The sequence below is a fragment of the Ylistrum balloti genome, unplaced genomic scaffold (assembly GCF_031769215.1).
Source record: "Ylistrum balloti isolate Yb309-2 unplaced genomic scaffold, AGI_CSIRO_Ybal_v1 Utg370242, whole genome shotgun sequence".
Taxonomy (NCBI): Eukaryota; Metazoa; Mollusca; class Bivalvia; order Pectinida; family Pectinidae; genus Ylistrum; species Ylistrum balloti.
In genome coordinates this window covers 874,763-894,675 of record NW_026782196.1, presented here as the reverse complement: position 1 = coordinate 894,675, position 19,913 = coordinate 874,763, and the positions used below count along the sequence as shown (strand labels likewise).

Below are 19,913 nucleotides of genomic sequence, written 5' to 3'. Positions count from 1 at the left end.
TGAAACACTTGTATCTATTTCCCCCTTAAGGTCCCACCTCTCCTCCCACCCAATTATGTCTCGGACCTGTGACAAAATCCTGGCATTCCTATAGCTCACTTCGGGTCAGGCGAGTTAACAAGAGATCCCACAGGGATATTGGTGCCTACCTGCCTTTGATATTTCATTTAATATCATTTTTTCCCCCTTTCCTATTTCGGTCTTAATAAATTTCCTTGCAGAAATAGCTATGATAATCGAACTGCCAAATCCAAGATGGTCACCTCGAAGTTTTTGTTTTCCAGGCCCAACAAAGACCGAATGGAACCTATGTATGAAATTTGATAAAGATCTAAGCTGTATTTCTCAAAAAAGAGCAATAAGAATCTTTACTAGACAAATTCCGAGATGGCTGCCTGTCGGCCATTTTGTTTTCTGACTAGACCCAAAATCAAACATGCACCTTGGGACAAAGGGGAAACTACAGAGGAAACTTGAGATCCACGGAGTACTTCTCATGAAATAGCAATGTATTTAACTGAAAAAAATCAAAGATGGCCACTTGTCAGCCATTTAGTTTTTCTGATCAGTCCAAGAATTAAATAGGCACAACTAAGGACCATGGAGATTTATCCAGTACTTCTCAAGAAAATGGTGATAAAATTGTTTATTGAGGGACGGATGTAGGGCAAATTGAATAGCCCACCATCTGATCAAATTAAGTATGAAATAAGATTCAAAAGCATGATTTCCTTCTGCTGTTTATTCCATCAATTATTTTTAGATCTGCACAGGGCAGTTGCTCGGTTATTTAACCGAGCAAATAAAAAAAAAAAAAGAAAAAAATGCAAGCGTTATTTCTAACGCTTTCTGCGGAGACTGAGAGAATTGGACTTCTTCCAGTTTGCCCTGCGTGACCCTCCAGTAGTTTTGTGGAATCCATGACCCTTTCCAAGACCACGTGAACTCTTTCCAGCAGAAGTAAGACCACGGAGCTCCCTGTGCTTGTGGACAGCCTTGCAAATCCACTGTATTTTTGGGTCTCTGCGGATAGCCTTATGGAAGGTATCCACCAGAATAACTTCAAAGAATTTGTAGCTGGAATCTTGAGCAACCCAATAGGAGTTCAGGACACGGAGTGCTCCACACTTGCGACCAACACGTTCCTGCAAATCAAATGATGTACTCATTACAAAACCAACCAAATTTTGTATATAATATTTTATACAAAACCAAGAAGCTACATTCAATTTTACATTAGCATTTATTACCAAATACACTGTATCACACCAAATGATTCTGGAGCTTCAATCAGGATACAGAAATTTTCTTACTTGGACAATATCAACGTAAAAGCTAGACATGGATAAAAATAACTAAAGGTAGATAACTCTTAACAAACCAAACCATCATTCTTTCAGTTTGATTATGTGATGCTACTAGGTAAAGTTACAATTATATTTTGATTATAAATTTTGCTTGAAGAGAACTTCCTACAAGAGTGATGTTCATACTTAGAGAAAAAGCTTACAGATATTGCCTGTAATCTACAATCTGATAGCAGTCTCAAACAACAATCGTATCAAATTTCAGTTCAATATTCCGTTCAATTTACCTCCGAACATTTCTTTAGTGCAACTGATAATTCTAGAAAAAAAAAGGTTGATTGGTACCAAATTGGAATCTGATCTTACTATACAACTATGTACATGACATTTTCATTTCCTCAACACCATTTGTCAAAGGGTGAATATTTAGAACAAAATAGACAAGATTGAAGGCTCTGGACAACACTATATGCTCAGGCCATAAAATCAGACTTTAAAATTCTTGATGTATACCTCTGCAATGGATCTGTGTGAGCGCTGGAATTTAAGCTGGTTCACTCCATGAGTTTTTGGTTTACCATAGGTACATCCCTTAGCAACTGGGCGCTTGCGTCCACCACGGCGAACACGTACCCTGTAGATGACGTAACCTGTAAACATAACACATTTCCAATGAAAAATCTTAATGGAATATAAACTTTTTATCAAAACACTTTCAAATGTATCTGGCATCACAAGTATATTACATTCATACAGATAACAACAAATCCAGAAAAAAAAAACAAAAGCAAAAAACAGAAAAGATATTGCTTTCCCGTTGAAAGTATTTTGCAAAGTACTGGAATGGCCTTAACACAGATATGAATACAACCCTCGCGTCCTCCTCTACGAAATAAATGATCCATTCAAAGCACTTGTTCTAAACTGAATTCTGCTTTGGCTTACCGTATTTGGGTTTTTTTTTTATTCATTTGAGCGATGTTATACAGATATATCAGATTATTTCAAAACTGCATCATTAAATAGATAACACAATGAGAAATTATCTCAATTTTATTTTTGTTATTGAAACTTGATCCCAAAATAATAACCAACAGATCTTATTTCAAAAGAAAATAAGTTTCAAGAACAATGCTACATCTATCAACTGGAATCAATTTATTTTTTTGTACCGACTTCACCACCCAGAATACAGACACTGACCTTGCTTAGCCCTGTATCCCAGCCTCCTGGCCTTGTCTGGACGTGTGGGACGGGTTGCTCTATGGATAGCAGATAGCTGACGGTACTGCCAGCACCTTACTCGCAGAAGAAACCTCATCACATCGGTCTGCTTCTTCCTGTATAACTCCTGAATGTACTTGTAGGCACCCATGATGGAACCGATGAATCCTTACCTGCTAAAGAACAACCATATTAACATGTTTTACACGAGGGAGACAAAATCCAGGACACCATTTTCTTTTGGGAGATCATTCATCCAATCATTTGGTCATCAATCTCAATTACCAGTTTTATCTTCAAACATATGTTTTTTTGACATTATGAACATGCATTTTTGGCAGCCAAACAGATTTACTGAAATTTGACTACCATTTATTTAGAGTCAATTCATAAATGGACGTAATCTTGCGTTACTTTTTTATGCTCGACAGTAATTTTCAAAAATGTGCATTTTGAACTTTACACATATTAGTTCCAACATCCGACACATGTGTTCGTGTATCGAAGATTGATTCCAGAACAGGTGAACCATTTGAACCGGGGTGTGTGAACGCCCAACCCCTTCCCTACTTCTCGGTCGAAAGGGAACGTTAATTCTTTCTAGATAGAGACGGTCAAAACTGTGGACTTGTGTACTTCCGACACATTTTATGCTTTGGAGATTTCGTGAAAATACACATACAAGATATAGTATTATAATTTGAAGAAAACTCCATTCAAGATTCTTTCTGGATATAGGTGTGTTTACTCTTAACGTGGCTTTGCAGTGCTACGTCCTGATGTTAAAATGAAAATATTCTATTTGTAAGGAACCAACGACATTATTAAAGGTTTAAAGAGCAAGATTATTTTAATTCAGATGTTTTTATCTCCTTAACTCTTTAGTATAACGCGGTAAAGCACAGATGTCGGCAGATACAGTTTGGCAAATTAATTGTACCTTCCGTCAGTAATGGTGGTGCCGGTGAAAAGGATATCGTCTGGCACGAGATGTTGCGAGATTTACTGAGCATAGTCTTGCTAAAGGCCATGATACGATTAAAGTTATCAAACTAATAATAATCACGAACAAGTGAAACCGTTGAAGGAACAGAAAAGATAGTCGTGGAATTATAGCGTTTTGTAATTGCTGATTACTATTGAGGAATAATTATCTTACGGAACGCTATTCAAAGCTCGAATTTTAAAACGACCGGCTGACCATGTATGTGCATGTTCACTAACTAGTCTGAAGCAAAGACTAAAACCATTAATATTTGTGTAATTCGGGATAAAGTCATAAGATGATATAAAAGTGTGAAATGGCTTTCCGTTAAAGTCATGGTCTATCAATGTCGTTACGAAAACACCTGTCTTTCGTTTTCTTATTATGGTCCCAATTACCATTGAACTATCGCAGTTACATCCCTTAGTCCATGACATCGCTGCAACGACAACACTGAAACCTTTATAATATGTACGTCATATGTCCTACCACGTTCGCCTCTCTCTCTCTCTCTCTCTCTCTCTCTCTCTCTCTCTCTCTCTCTCTCTCTCTCTCTCTCTCTCTCTCTCTCTCTCTCCACATATGGTATAAACCACGATTAACTGTGTAATTTACACCAATCAATTAAAAGCTCAATAAACGGATTCAAAGACCTCGTTGGAATCACATATCTCAAATAGTTTAACTTTACGCAATGAAAATAACGAAATTCATAACGAATATCATAAAACAAAGACGTTTGAAATGCTTTCATATGGAAGCGCAGGAGTGGATCTATTCTCAACAGCCCGAAACGGACATAGTACGGCAGTATTCATAAAAGCGAATAGAAATATAGAGAACACTAGTTTTCGGGACATTTTGGTACAATCCAGGTTTGCCAGGAAAAGCACATTTGACTTCTTTTTAAAGATGTGTTTGACGTGCTTTTTGTAATATATACATATACAGATCCGATACAGTAAAACCAAATAGGTTTTTTTAACAAAAATATTGCAACGTAGTTTGTTATTTCAAACATGAATACCTCTCGATAGGTTGGTTTTATTTGTTGCATTGAATTCCAAGTGAAACAGCACCATGTATGCAAATGACTCTACACTCACTAGACGGCTTAATGAAACTAATATGTGAAAACACCAAAGAGAGAAGGTGGTCGTGTCTTTGCTTCAAAAGGCATTATATTCAAATTGCTTCAAAAGGCACTATATTCAAATTCGAAACATTATTTCAACCGCATATTTCCGGTCCTTCATAAAAGTAACCAACGTGGATTAGAAAGGTTAGATTTAAATTCCATGTGATCGGAACATCGAGAAATACACAATTACTTACCCGGGTATTATTACTATTTCACCTGTTGTAGTTTTTTAAAAGAAATTTAATTATATGTGTTATTAAATCTTTCACGACACCAGCTTAATTATTCATTAATGTAGAAAATGACCCGTTTTTAAAATATATGTCACATTTCATTTAGTTATGTGTTTGGTTTGTTTGTTTTTAACATGTGTTGTTTTTCAAGAATCATAAAACTAAACCAGGCAACTGTTCTTGGTTTCATAAAAAGAAAGGTCGTGCCTAAATTTAGATTTTGGTGAACACTGTGCCCACTGACAGATCTATGGTTGGTGACAGATTTCCTATGTGTGATTCCGGCATGTGTTGCATCTAAAATGTTGTGTTATAGTATTCTTTACTACAATAAAGAACAGAATAATATAGACAGACTATTTACTGAAAAAAAACATGTGACGAACATGAAAAAACGGTGTCCAAAAATATAAGTTGACAATGGTAAAAACTGTACTGACATCTTTGTCTATATGAGATGTTGGTATGTAATATTTTAACTGTTACCTATTAATAAACAAATAATATCATCTATTTATATCAGAATGATCAAAAACAGTGAGTCTCTTTCCTGGTGTTCATTGAACAAAAAAATAGATGTTATTCCGTCCACTTCGATATTGCACCACCATAAATGATTTGAGCTTGTTCTTCTTATTGTTTGTGAACATTGTTCTGGTATTCGAGAAGGACTTAGACGTGTCCTTGTTGTTGCTGTTATTTCTGTTACCTCACCGGTTGTTCGGACTCCCTAACTTGGTGTTCGAGAAGAACTAAGACCGTACCCTTGGTGTTGCTGTTATTTCTGGTGCCTCACCGGTTGTTCGGACTACCTAACCTGGTGTTCGAGAAGAACTAAGACCGTACCCTTGGTGTTGCTGTTATTTCTGGTGCCTCACCGGTTGTTCGGACTACCTAACCTGGTGTTCGAGAAGAACTAAGACCGTACCCTTGGTGTTGCTGTTATTTCTGGTGCCTCACCGGTTGTTCGGACTCCCTAACCTGGTGTTCGAGAAGAGCTATGACCGTACCCTTGGTGTTGCTGTTATTTCTGTTACCTCACCGGTTGTTCGGACTCCCTAACCTGGTGTTTGAGAAGAACTATGACCGTACCCTTGGTGTTGCTGTTGTTTCTTGTGCCTCACCGGTTGTTTGGACTACCTAACCTGGTGTTCAAGAAGAACTTAGACCGTACCCTTGGTGTTGGTTTTATTTCTGGTGCCTCACCTGTTGTTTGGACTACCTAACCTGGTGTTCAAGAAGAACTATGACCGTACCTTTGGTGTTGCTGTTATTTCTGGTGCCACACTGGTTGTTTGGACTTCCTTATCTTGTGTTCGAGAAGAACTAAGACCGTACCCTTGGTGTTGCTGTTATTTCTGGTGCCTCACCGGTTGTTTGGACTACCTAACCTGGTGTTTGTATTATTCGATATTCTCTGAGTTTTTCCCAGTATCACTATTTCGGTCTCATAGATTGTTTCGAGAAAAGTTTGTGAAGAATACAGTAAAGTTTTTTACAATGAATTGTATTTCCTCGTGCAGTATTAATATAAGTTACTCGTTAACTAAGCTGTATCATTACTACCGAAGAGAATTAATAGTATGTGGATTTTATAGAACACTAAAGAGCTTTTGACCAATGTTAAACACACTCTTCTAAACGAATTATCGAATTTTAAATTTCGCGTGGAATCGATTTATAAAAGTTGATAGAATGTCAGAATAATTTGGGCTATAATATGTACAGCTTTCCACCAAACTGTATAAGCGTGACGGTTTCAATTTCCCTATTGTGAACTGTGATAGATCTAGATAACATCTAGATAGCGACATCCCGACATTCCCAACGTATGGTGTAAACATGTCTGAGTTAATTCGAGCAGTTACCAATATTACCATTACGATTCCAAACCAAATCATCCAAGTACAAAATTACTGTAGATCAATAAATATTTTAGCAAAATGCCACCGGGACAGCATAACCTTGTATCATTTTGATAAAACCTATCACGGTCTAAAAGAAATTGGCCGAAAGAACATTTTAAATCCCTGAAAAAGAGTAATAAATTCTTAAGTAATTATAGAATCGTAATATAGTTAAGGAAAACACGTCTTTATCTCATAAAGCTTACAATGCTTTAAAGATTTCCGGATAAGGTTCAAATTATACAAAAATAAGGGTCACTAAATCTGCACGTAACCAGGAAATACCAAAATATTCCAAATGAAAAAAGAAAATTGAACCCAAACTTCACGAAACTATGAAAATTCGTGAACAAAAGGCAAATGATAATAGGACCAGGTGTTCCGGAACGGTAAGTGTCTTCTGTTTTATCGTCGACAACCATGGCCAAGCCATGGCTTGGTTTATCAAAATAAGACATATCATGTTCACTAACGAGAACGTCTTAGTTCATATCGAACAAAAATGTTGATGACCAAACATTTTCCTACAGTGTTTATAAACTGACAGCTCCCATAACCTTTTGCTGTAATTTCGCTATCAGCTTTTGACATCTTTTACGGAAATCATTATTTTTGCCACAAGATCTTGAATACCGTGCGTTATGGAAGCAGGGTTGTTGCCTTGTAGGAAAGGAAATTTCACAGCAGAGAACTACGTTGGTTACGTTGTAGGTAAAAATCGAGGTAAACGCCTTCAATGGATATGTCAATATTCTGTTAAGAAATCTGGAACAACCAAATTCAACGACTCAGAACACTGCAAAGTTCTAAGAGATCGGCTGAAAAATTGTGCCAGTAGAAAAAATGGGACGGAGAAGTGAATGGACGAAGGACGGACGAACGCCATACATACCAGGATTCAAGAAATTCAGAGAACTATTGCCGAAGACATAGAAACGTGACAAATAAAATGAAATGTGTTATTTGACTTAACAATGTCTTGGTTATCCAATCCATCGACCGTGTTGTAGCTTCCAGCGCTCCGAACAAGTAGGAATGCTAGTACCAGTAATTGTGCTGGCTTTCTAGAATACATCACTCTATTTTACAAAAAAAAAAAAAAAACTAAATGTAACCAGAGATATGATATTGTAGCAACGAGGAAGTTCAATTAAACGAAACTGACCTTTCACATATCAATTTAACACCACAATTCATGCAGAGTGATTCATACACAACCGGCAACTTGTGTAACAGTTATATCGTAAAACGTATGTACAATGGTAATGATTCCCAGGCCCGAGGGAATGTCGGCATACGGAGCCCGCTGATGTGTCTATACACGTTTTCACCAGCATCACCCGGTAATATTTTGCTTGCACACTTGAAACTACTTGTCAACATTTATAAATTAATGATTAATAAAGCCTTGCCCGACTAGAATAATTCGTGTATGTGTGAGAGCGTTGGGGATCTGGTCACCCAGGCGACGGATGTTACATCGATTTTTTGAGTCATCTGTGGCGGGAGTAAATTTGAGTCAGCCGCTGTAGCACACCCAACAAATAGATATAGGCCCTGAACATGGATACGTTACGCGAAAGCTAAGAGTCAGACAAACACATTTGTAAGTGTGTTCGGTGTTGCTGGGGAGCTTTGCAGAACATCACATGTGATACAAGTCTACATTGGTTTGTGGACTGTAATTGCCTAATTTACACAAGGTCAGTGTGTGTTTGTTCTTGTCATGCTTTACATGACAATCTGGCTGTCTTGATAATATCATTGTATATATCTTTTTGTGAAATATGGTGTTGATCAATACAAAAAAATCATTTGACACAGAAAATTGATATTGATGGTTTTTGAACTAAGTGTTGTTTCTGTGTTATCAGGATAAAGCTAATACAGAATTGTTAAAGCTATATGCATACTTTTGCCCTAAACATTTGAACAATATTCCTCAGCATTAACTCACAAGAGCTGCAAGTATTGATATGCATATTTGTCATTGATGTCTTCAGCAGCTGGGTCTGGTATAATGAACTTGATTGATTTTACACCTGGACATAAGGGAATATCCCAAGATCTATTTTTAACTTTCAGGTCTATATCCTGCGAATTTGATTGTAGTATTAGAAGGTAAACATAACCATGGCTGACAAGAAAAAGGATCCCAATGATGACGATTTTGACTTTTTTGCACCTCATCCTCATCCCACTAAGGTGCGAGTGAAGAATTCTTTCTTTGATATGGTACCAGATGCATTTAGCGGAAAATCCATTGATTTCAAGGAAGACCCAAGAAAGACTCCAACCAAGAAACCGAACAAGAGCATTGTGGAAGCAGAGAGTAAGGATGAAGAAAAGGAAGAAGAAGCGAAGAAAGAAGAAGCCCCTCCAGTAGAGGAGACGTTGGAGGCAGAAGCTGTGGTGACACAGGAGGCTAACCCATGGGACCAGTCTGACTCGGTAAATATAAACATTCTGTAGTTTGTGGACTTTTAAGGTGCAATTACCTTAATGCTAAAAATATTGGTACAGTTGTTGCCTTAAACGTACAGTTATAACAGTTGTTATATTCAAGTATACTTGCCACCTGTAAAGTTCGTTTTGTAATTGATATAATATATAGGTGTAGTTGTTATCATAAACATGTGAACCTGTCATCAAAAATGTTCACTGTTTTAATGGTTTTAATATACAGCTGTACTTGTCACCTAAAAGTACTCTGTTTTAATGGTTATGATATACAGCTGTACTTGTCACCTAAAAGTACACTGTTGTAATGGTTTTAATATACAGCTGTACTTGTCACCTAAAAGTACTCTGTTTTAATGGTTTTAATATACAGCTGTACTTGTCACCTAAAAGTACTCTGTTTTAATGGTTATGATATACAGCTGCACTTGTCACCTAAAAGTACACTGTTGTAATGGTTTTAATATACAGCTGTACTTGTCACCTAAAAGTACACTGTTGTAATGGTTTTAATATACAGCTGTACTTGTCACCTAAAAGTACACTGTTGTAATGGTTTTAATATACAGCTGTACTTGTCACCTAAAAGTCCTCTGTTTTAATGGTTATGATATACAGCTGCACTTGTCACCTAAAAGTACACTGTTGTAATGGTTTTAATATACAGTTGTACTTGTCACCTAAAAGTACACTGTTGTAATGGTTTTAATATACAGCTGTACTTGTCACCTAAAAGTCCTCTGTTTTAATGGTTATAATATACAGGTGTAGTTGTCACCTAAAAGTACGCTGTTTTAATGGTTATAATATACAGCTGTACTTGTCACCTAAAAGTACTCTGTTTTAATGATTTTGATATACAGCTGTACTTGTCACCTAAAAGTACTCTGTTTTAATGGGTTTGATATACAGCTGTACTTGTCACCGAAAATTTTGATATACAGCTGTACTTGTCACCTAAAAGTACTCTGTTTTAATGGGTTTGATATACAGCTGTACTTGTCACCTAAAAGTACTCTGTTTTAATGATTTTGATATACAGCTGTACTTGTCACCTAAAAGTACTCTGTTTTAATGGGTTTGATATACAGCTGTACTTGTCACCTAAAAGTACTCTGTTTTAATGGGTTTGATATACAGCTGTACTTGTCACCGAAAAGTACTCTGTTTTAATGATTTTGATATACAGCTGTACTTGTCACCTAAAAGTACTCTGTTTTAATGGGTTTGATATACAGCTGTACTTGTCACCTAAAAGTACTCTGTTGTAAGGTTTTGTAATATACAGCTGTACTTGTTACCTAAAAGTACCCTTATTTAATAGTACTGTCCTTATAGGAACTCATGTCTCCTGTCCTATTAGGACTAGAGGTAGGCCTCCTGTCACTTGCATTAAGATAAGAGGTAGGCACTGAATCATCATTAGATCTGTGGGCACTGAACCATCAGTAAATCTGTGTGCACTGAACCATCAGTAGATCTGTGGGCACTGAACCATCAGCAGATCTGTGTGCACTGAACCATCATTAGATTGTGGGCACTGAACTATCATTAGATCTGTGTGCACTGAACCATCAATAGACCTGCGAGCACTTACCATCAGTAGACCTGCGAGCACTTACCATCAGTATATCTGCGAGCAGTAACCATCAGTAGACCTGCGGGTACTTACCATTAGTGGACCTGCGAGCACTTACCATCAGTAGACCTGCAAGCACTTACCATCAGTATATCTGCGAGCAGTTACTGTCAGTAGACCTGCGAACACTTACCATCAGTAGACCTGTGAGCACTTACTATCAGTAGACCTGCGAGCACTTAATATCAGTAGACCTGCGAGCACTTACCATCAGTAGACCTGCGAGCACTTACCATCAGTATATCTGCGAGCAGTAACCATCAGTAGACCTGCGAGCATCAGTAGACCTGCTAGCATCAGTAGACCTGTGAGCACTAACCATCAGTAGACCTGTGAGCACTTACCATCAGTAGACCTGCGAGCACTTACCATCAGTAGACCTGTGAGCACTTACCATCAGTGTATCTGCGAGCAATAACCATCAGTAGACCTGCGAGCACTTACCATCAGTAGACCTGCGAGCAGTAACCATCAGTAGACCTGTGAGCACTTACCATCAGTAGACCTGCGAGCACTTACCATCAGTAGACCTGCGAGCAGTAACCATCAGTAGACCTGTGAGCACTTACCATCAGTAGACCTGCGAGCACTTACCATCAGTAGACCTGTGAGCACTTAACATCAGTAGATCTGCGAGCAGTAACTTTCAGTAGACCTGTGAGCACTTACCATCAGTAGACCTGCAAGCACTTACCATCAGTAGACCTGTGAGCACTTACCATCAGTAGACCTGCGAGCACTTACCATCAGTAGACCTGTGAGCACTTACCATCAGTAGATCTGCGAGCAGTAACTTTCAGTAGACCTGCGAGCACTAACCATCATTAGGTTTCTGGGTAATGTTCTCTCCTTGCCTTTGTTGATATAGATATCCAGTCCATTTTCAGTTAGCCAATAAATCTAGCTATTTTGTGTTGCGGTAATGCAATTTAATATCCGTTTGTTTTTTATGTTTTTTCTCCTTTCCACAAGGCATATATGTGTTTTCTCAGAAACTACTGGAGGGAAACCAATGAAATATCACATCAGGATTTTTTGACTGATCCTATTTTTGCAAGTCTTGTGACATAATTTCAGTTGACTGCCTCTTATCTGGATTCTGATTAGCTGATACATTCAGCACATTGAGATGAAAATTGATGGAATTATAAATATATCACATGATCTAAAATGATTTAATATGAAGTTGTCAACAAAATGGCTATCTAGAGACGGCTTCAGATAGATCAATATTTAAATATTGTCCAAAGTTTCATGTCTATTTTCTGATTGGACAAAAGGCTTTTTTTTTTTCATGGTATCTAGCTGATAAGAAACCATTGGAACTTGATTCTGATTAGCTTGGTCTTGACATTGTTGGCAAAGTAGCACAAACATATGATCGTGTCCTCTTTTGTGCACGTGCATTAACCAATGCAAGTAGTGTTAGAAAAAAGTGCCTGTATAGAGAAACAGGCAAAGAGCAATACATTAGTATGGTACTTGAATGTTACATGTCAACTACAAGCTTGCTGCTGATAACTGACAAATTGGCATGACAAGATTAAATGCAACCATGGAGTATATAGTGTGAGACCTCATGAGATGTCTGGTTTATACAGAATTTTTTATTCTTAAAATTATGTCATGTCAATAAATATGGATATATATCTTCAGTAAAACCTACCCAATCAAAGTTTGAAGTTAACAAGTTTTATCAGCTTTAGAACTGAATGATATGTATTACTTGCATAGATTTAGTCTACATTGTTGATTAACACAATGTATACATTTAGTTTATGTTATAGAGGTTAATATTTGTGTCATTGATGCCCCTTGGAGTTGAAGATAGGACATGTGGCTTTACTTTAGCTCACCTGGTCCAATGGACATTATCCGGTGTCCAGAGTCTGTCAGCTTTACCTGCAAATTCCAACTAGTCATAAAAGACTAAGCCCATTTTGACCTCAATAATCCTTGAGGGAAGGGAACAGATTTTTTATAAATGGTGTTTGTCTCCTGGGGCCTAAGGAACGGGGCCAAAAATAGGAAATTTTATAAGGTCTTTAAAATCATACTTCTCCTTTAGAAATGAATGGATTGTTGGTGAAGATGAATCAGTATTGTATAAACGGTAGGTCTTGGGGCCCCTGGATTGAGAGGTGTGAGGTACAATTGGGGAAACACGGGAAATTCTTTAAAATCCTACTCCTCCTGTAGGAATGAATGGATTGTTGGTGAAGAGGAATGACTATTGTATAAAAGGGAGATCTTGGGCCCCTGGATTGAGAGGTGTGAGGTACAATTGGGGAAATAGTAGGAATGAATGGATTGTTGGTGAAGAGGAATGACTATTGTATAAAAGGGAGATCTTGGGCCCCCCGGATTGAGAGGTGTGAGGTACAATTGGGGAAATAGAGGGAATTCTTTAAAATCCTACTCCTCCTGTAGGAATGAACGGATTGTTGGTGAAAAGGAATCAATAATGTACAAACGTGGGTCTTGGGCCCTGGAGCAGGAGGGGTGGGGCACAATAGGGGAAATAGAGGAAATTCATTAAAATCCTACTCTTCGTGTTGGAATCATTGGATTTGGACCAACTTTGGTCTGAAGCATTCTTGAGTAAAGGGGAATCAGTTTTATATAAACAATGGGTCTCGGTCCCTTGGGGTAACAAGATCAAGGCCCAATAGGGATAATAGAGCAATTTCTTTAAAATCCTACTCCTCCTGTAGGAATGATTTTATTTTGTCGGAAGCGATATACATGTAAGTCCTATGGGTCTCCTGTTGAAGTCTTCCACTTATCCCATCAGTTCGTATAGATCTCCCTTACCAACCAGTAAATTGCAGCTAGTTTTTAACAGGGTTTCAATAACTCGCATTCAGGAAAGAACTGTCTTCAAGTTTCCAGGGGTTACTTTCGGTAAAAAGCAGCCAAGCAGTGATAAGTTTATTGTTGAACCCCTCAGTTTTTACCTGGTTGTTGAGAGCATCCTGACACCACAGATAACTTTGAGGGTTTGCCCTGATGTCCATTCTGTTGGTCTGTAAGCATTAGGCCTCTGTGTTTAGGTGCATTTATACTGATTGAAGTAATTCATTACAGACTCATTCTATAATTGAAATCACATGTTACTGTGATTAGACTAGACACACCAATTAAACTTTACTGTAATAGTGGTGTCTATCCAAGCATTATAGTGTATATACTCAGTAAAAAGGTGAATGTATTGTAAACTGTTGATTTTATATATTTCATATATATCAATAATGCACCAAACATATTTCATATGGAACAGAAGTAAGATAAAGAAAATACATTGACCACAGCTGTCTTTTTGTGAATAGATGTTTGTCTACTTAAGTCACAACAGTAAGGCTTATCATTGGGAAAATGTCTTCTTAACAGTCACTGGCCAGAGAACCTCCATCTAACAGTCTCTGGCTGGAGAACGTCTCTGGATTAGTTACTGACTGGAGAACCTCCCTCTAACAGTTTCTGACTGGAGGACCTTCCTGTAACAGTCACTGACTGGAGAACCTCCCTCTAACAGTCACTGACTGGAGAACCTCCCTTTAATAGTCTCTGACTGGAGAACCTCCCTCTAACAGTCACTGACTGGAGAACCTCCCTCTAACAGTCACTGACTGGAGAATCTCCCTCTAACAGTCACTGACTGGAGAACCTCCCTTTAATAGTCCCTGACTGGAGAACCTCCCTCTAACAGTCACTGACTGGAGAACCTCCCTCTAACAGTCACTGACTGGAGAACCTCCCTCTAACAGTCACTCACTGGAGAACCTCCCTCTTACAGTCACTGACTGGAGAACCTCCCTCTAACAGTCACTGACTGGAGAACCTCCCTCTAACAGTCACTGTCTGGAGGACCTCCCTCTATCAGTCTCGACTGGAGAACCTCCCTCTAACAGTCACTGACTGGAGAACCTCCCTGTAACAGTCACTGACTGGAGAACCTCCCTCTAACAGTCACTCACTGGAGAACCTCCCTCTCTAACAGTTTCTAGCTGGAGAACCCTCTCACACTCCCTAGCTGAAGAACCTCCCTTACGCTACTTTTGCTTAAGAACCAAAATAATGTGTACGCAAGTACTGTGGTAATGCTGCAATTAACCTTGATTAAACACTATCACTTTGATGTTGATGGTGGTGACAAGGACTACAGAAAATGACCTTGGTTACACAGATTACACACTGTGTCATTGACCATTATGATAGTAATGTGACTTTCATCTTGGTGATAGTAACCTAGATTATACAATGTAACCTTGACCCAGAGGATGATAGTCTGGACTGTTCCATATCTCTTTGACCTTGATGACAGTTGCACAAGATGACCTTGACCCTGAAGAGACCTAGGGCTACATGATATTGTCTTATTGACCTATATGATAATGAGCAATAAAGGGATTTTGGTAACATTTCAAAATAGCCTGCTGTTTACACAGTAACACTTGGTGGAGAGGCAGGAGTGAATGAGTGGTGGGAGGGCATTACTAGGCAGGATATAAGGAGTATTCCTGGTGTGATAATTTTTTACTCCCCTGATTACACAGTGTTATAGTGTTACAAGGACAAGGAGTTTGAGCCCTGGATTGGTGAGATCCTTCCATGTGAATGAGGAGTAAGGTTCTTACCAGGAAATAATGGATATTAACAGACAGATAATGTCCTTACCACTGCTGTATTAAGAATACTTTGTCATCAGCTAAAACTACTAGATGTTATAGTTTATAAGTGTAAACATTAATTCTGTTTGGTTGATTATGATCAAAATGCTAAAGTAATCTGCATCAACAACCAAATTTTGTGTCGGGGTCAAGGTCATCATCTATTTCTACTGTTACATATTGTTATTTACAAACCAATGATAACTATGTAAGTTTGAATCTGTTACTATGATAAGTACCCCTGTGAGATCTTTATTGGTGTTAGATAAACACTATGAACTACCCTAAGTACTGTGATACAGATGAAATAAAAACAAGAATAAACACATCAGTCTGTATTATCATGGTTAAGTATAATGTTAGCCTAGGGTGTATACACATACTGTCATCTGTTAGCAATAAACCTCCTTCACACATGTACTCGCTGGCTGGAAAACCTCTCTTATACATTCTGTGGCTGAGGAGATAGTCCCAGGTTGAAGAACCTCTCTTACACATTCTGTGGCTGAGGAGACACAGTCTCAGGCTGGAGAACCTCTCTTACACATTCTGTGACTGAGGAGACAGTCTCAGGATTGAGAACCTCTCTTACACATTCTGTGGCAGAGGAGACACAGTCTCAGGCTGGAGAACCTCTCTTACACATTCTGTGGCTGAGGAGACACAGTCACTGACTGGTGAACCTTTCTTATACATTCTGTGGCTGAGGAGACATAGTCCCAGGTTGAAGAACCTCTCTTACACATTCTGTGGCTGAGGAGACACAGTCTCAGGCTGGAGAACCTCTCTTACACATTCTGTGACTGAGGAGACAGTCTCAGGCTAGAGAACCTCTCTTACACATTCTGTGGCAGAGGAGACACAGTCTCAGGCTGGAGAACCTCTCTTACACATTCTGTGACTGAGGAGACACAGTCTCAGGCTGGAGAACCTCTCTTACACATTCTGTGACTGAGGAGACACAGTCTCGGGCTGGTTAGTATGACTGATTATAACTGGGAAGCTAATGGTTTTGATGGCCTCTATCTCCTGACAGCTGTCAGTCTGACAGATAAACGGGAGAGTTATCTACTGATGATAGTGCTGTAGTAGTTTGTGAGGATACCCTGGAGAGTGGTTAGATAGACCCACAGAAGGCTCCAGTTCCACCCTGTGTATTAAACACTGATTACTACACTGATAACAACACAGATTAAGACCTTTACCAGCATCATTAACTTACATGTGATTAGCTCATTAATAATTATCTTATCAGTCATTAATTTATCGCTTTCTGAAACCATCTTTTTATTTATGATTGAATATTCTAAGATACACATATAAGCTGGAGAAAAATCTTTATAATAAAAAACAAGCTGTGAGAAACTTTCTAGTTAAGCTGGTGATGATACATATACAATGGCTGATGTACATTAACATGCCCAGGGAGAGTTATAATGATTTTATGAGGACTTCTGATAAAGCACACAGACCTGTTGTTTTACAGTAGCCAATCATGTTATTACTTCTACTAGTGCCTGATCTGCTGTAGGTCTGCACATCACCAAGGCAACATTAAACCTACAATACTCCTTCAACAGAAAGTAGTTGTAGATTTAACATATCACTCAACCCATAACCACAGAAATGAATGATGTAGGCAGTATTATATGTGATAGTAACCCTAAGTAGGCAGTATTATATGTGATGGTAACCCTAAGTAGGCAGTATTATATGTGATGGTCACCCTAAGTAGGCAGTATTATATGTGATAGTAACCCTAAGTAGGCGGTATTATATGTCATAGTCACCCTAAGTAGGCAGTATTATATGTCATAGTCACCCTAAGTAGGCAGTATTATATATGATAGCACCCTAAGTAGGCAGTATTATATGTGATAGTAACCCTAAGTAGGCGGTATTATATGTCATAGTCACCCTAAGTAGGCAGTATTATATGTGATGGTAATCCTAAGTAGGCAGTATTATATATGATAGTCACCCTAAGTAGGCAGTATTATATGTCATAGTCACCCTAAGTAGGCAGTATTATATGTGATAGTAACCCTAAGTAGGCAGTATTATACGTGATGGTAACCCTAAGTAGGCAGTATTATATATGATAGTCACCCTAAGTAGGCAGTATTATACGTGATGGTAACCCTAAGTAGGCAGTATTATATGTGATAGTAACCCTAAGTAGGCGGTATTATATGTCATAGTCACCCTAAGTAGGCAGTATTATATGTGATGGTAATCCTAAGTAGGCAGTATTATATATGATAGTCACCCTAAGTAGGCAGTATTATATGTCATAGTCACCCTAAGTAGGCAGTATTATACGTGATGGTAACCCTAAGTAGGCAGTATTATACGTGATGGTAACCCTAAGTAGGCAGTATTATATATGATAGTCACCCTAAGTAGGCAGTATTATACGTGATGGTAACCCTAAGTAGGCAGTATTATATGTGATAGTAACCCTAAGTAGGCAGTATTATACGTGATGGTAACCCTAAGTAGGCAGTATTATACGTGATGGTAACCCTAAGTAGGCAGTATTATACGTGATAGTAACCCTAAGTAGGCAGTATTATACGTGATAGTAACCCTAAGTAGGCAGTATTATACGTGATGGTAACCCTAAGTAGGCAGTATTATATATGATAGTCACCCTAAGTAGGCAGTATTATACGTGATGGTAACCCTAAGTAGGCAGTATTATATGTGATAGTAACCCTAAGTAGGCAGTATTATATGTGATGGTAACCCTAAGTAGGCAGTATTATATGTGATGGTCACCCTAAGTAGGCAGTATTATATGTGATAGTAACCCTAAGTAGGCGGTATTATATGTCATAGTCACCCTAAGTAGGCAGTATTATATGTCATAGTCACCCTAAGTAGGCAGTATTATATATGATAGTCACCCTAAGTAGGCAGTATTATATGTGATAGTAACCCTAAGTAGGCGGTATTATATGTCATAGTCACCCTAAGTAGGCAGTATTATATGTGATGGTAATCCTAAGTAGGCAGTATTATATATGATAGTCACCCTAAGTAGGCAGTATTATATGTCATAGTCACCCTAAGTAGGCAGTATTATATGTGATAGTAACCCTAAGTAGGCAGTATTATATGTGATGGTAACCCTAAGTAGGCAGTATTATACGTGATGGTAACCCTAAGTAGGCAGTATTATATGTGATAGTAACCCTAAGTAGGCAGTATTATACGTGATGGTAACCCTAAGTAGGCAGTATTATACGTGATGGTAACCCTAAGTAGGCAGTATTATACGTGATGGTAACCCTAAGTAGGCAGTATTATATGTGATAGTAACCCTAAGTAGGCAGTATTATACGTGATGGTAACCCTAAGTAGGCAGTATTATACGTGATGGTAACCCTAAGTAGGCAGTATTATACGTGATATTATACGTATAGTAACCCTAAGTAGGCAGTATTATACGTGATAGTAACCCTAAGTAGGCAGTATTATACGTGATGGTAACCCTAAGTAGGCAGTATTATATATGATAGTCACCCTAAGTAGGCAGTATTATACGTGATGGTAACCCTAAGTAGGCAGTATTATATGTGATAGTAACCCTAAGTAGGCAGTATTATACGTGATAGTAACCCTAAGTAGGCAGTATTATACGTGATGGTAACCCTAAGTAGGCAGTATTATACGTGATGGTAACCCTAAGTAGGCAGTATTATATGTGATAGTAACCCTAAGTAGGCAGTATTATACGTGATGGTAACCCTAAGTAGGCAGTATTATATATGATAGTCACCCTAAGTAGGCAGTATTATACGTGATGGTAACCCTAAGTAGGCAGTATTATATGTGATAGTAACCCTAAGTAGGCAGTATTATACGTGATAGTAACCCTAAGTAGGCAGTATTATACGTGATGGTAACCCTAAGTAGGCAGTATTATACGTGATGGTAACCCTAAGTAGGCAGTATTATATATGATAGTCACCCTAAGTAGGCAGTATTATACGTGATGGTAACCCTAAGTAGGCAGTATTATATGTGATAGTAACCCTAAGTAGGCAGTATTATACGTGATAGTAACCCTAAGTAGGCAGTATTATACGTGATGGTAACCCTAAGTAGGCAGTATTATACGTGATGGTAACCCTAAGTAGGCAGTATTATATATGATAGTCACCCTAAGTAGGCAGTATTATATGTGATAGTAACCCTAAGTAGGCAGTATTATATGTGATAGTAACCCTAAGTAGGCAGTATTATATATGATGGTCACCCTAAGTAGGCAGTATTATATGTGATGGTCACCCTAAGTAGGCAGTATTATATATGATGGTAACCCTAAGTAGGCAGTATTAT

General features: G+C 38.2%; 2 protein-coding genes across 2 annotated transcripts in view; one reads left to right on the top strand and one right to left on the bottom strand.

The window, feature by feature from the left end:
* Nucleotides 1–727: 727 nt before the first annotated feature.
* Nucleotides 728–11,508, bottom strand: LOC132552230 (large ribosomal subunit protein eL15-like). The gene is given in 5 exon segments (XM_060216379.1): nt 728–1,145; nt 1,821–1,957; nt 2,511–2,628; nt 2,630–2,704; nt 11,491–11,508. Coding segments are annotated over 5 exon segments (639 nt in total). The 5' UTR covers nt 11,494–11,508; the 3' UTR covers nt 728–839.
* LOC132552229 (dihydropyrimidinase-like) overlaps nt 8,398–19,913 on the top strand; it is an 88,305-nt gene continuing 76,789 nt past the window's right edge. Inside the window, exons 1-2 of the mRNA XM_060216376.1 lie at nt 8,398–8,500; nt 8,883–9,248. Coding sequence (XP_060072359.1) covers nt 8,931–9,248 — 318 coding nt within the window. The 5' untranslated portion in view covers nt 8,398–8,500; nt 8,883–8,930. The remainder of the gene's footprint in view (nt 8,501–8,882; nt 9,249–19,913) is intronic.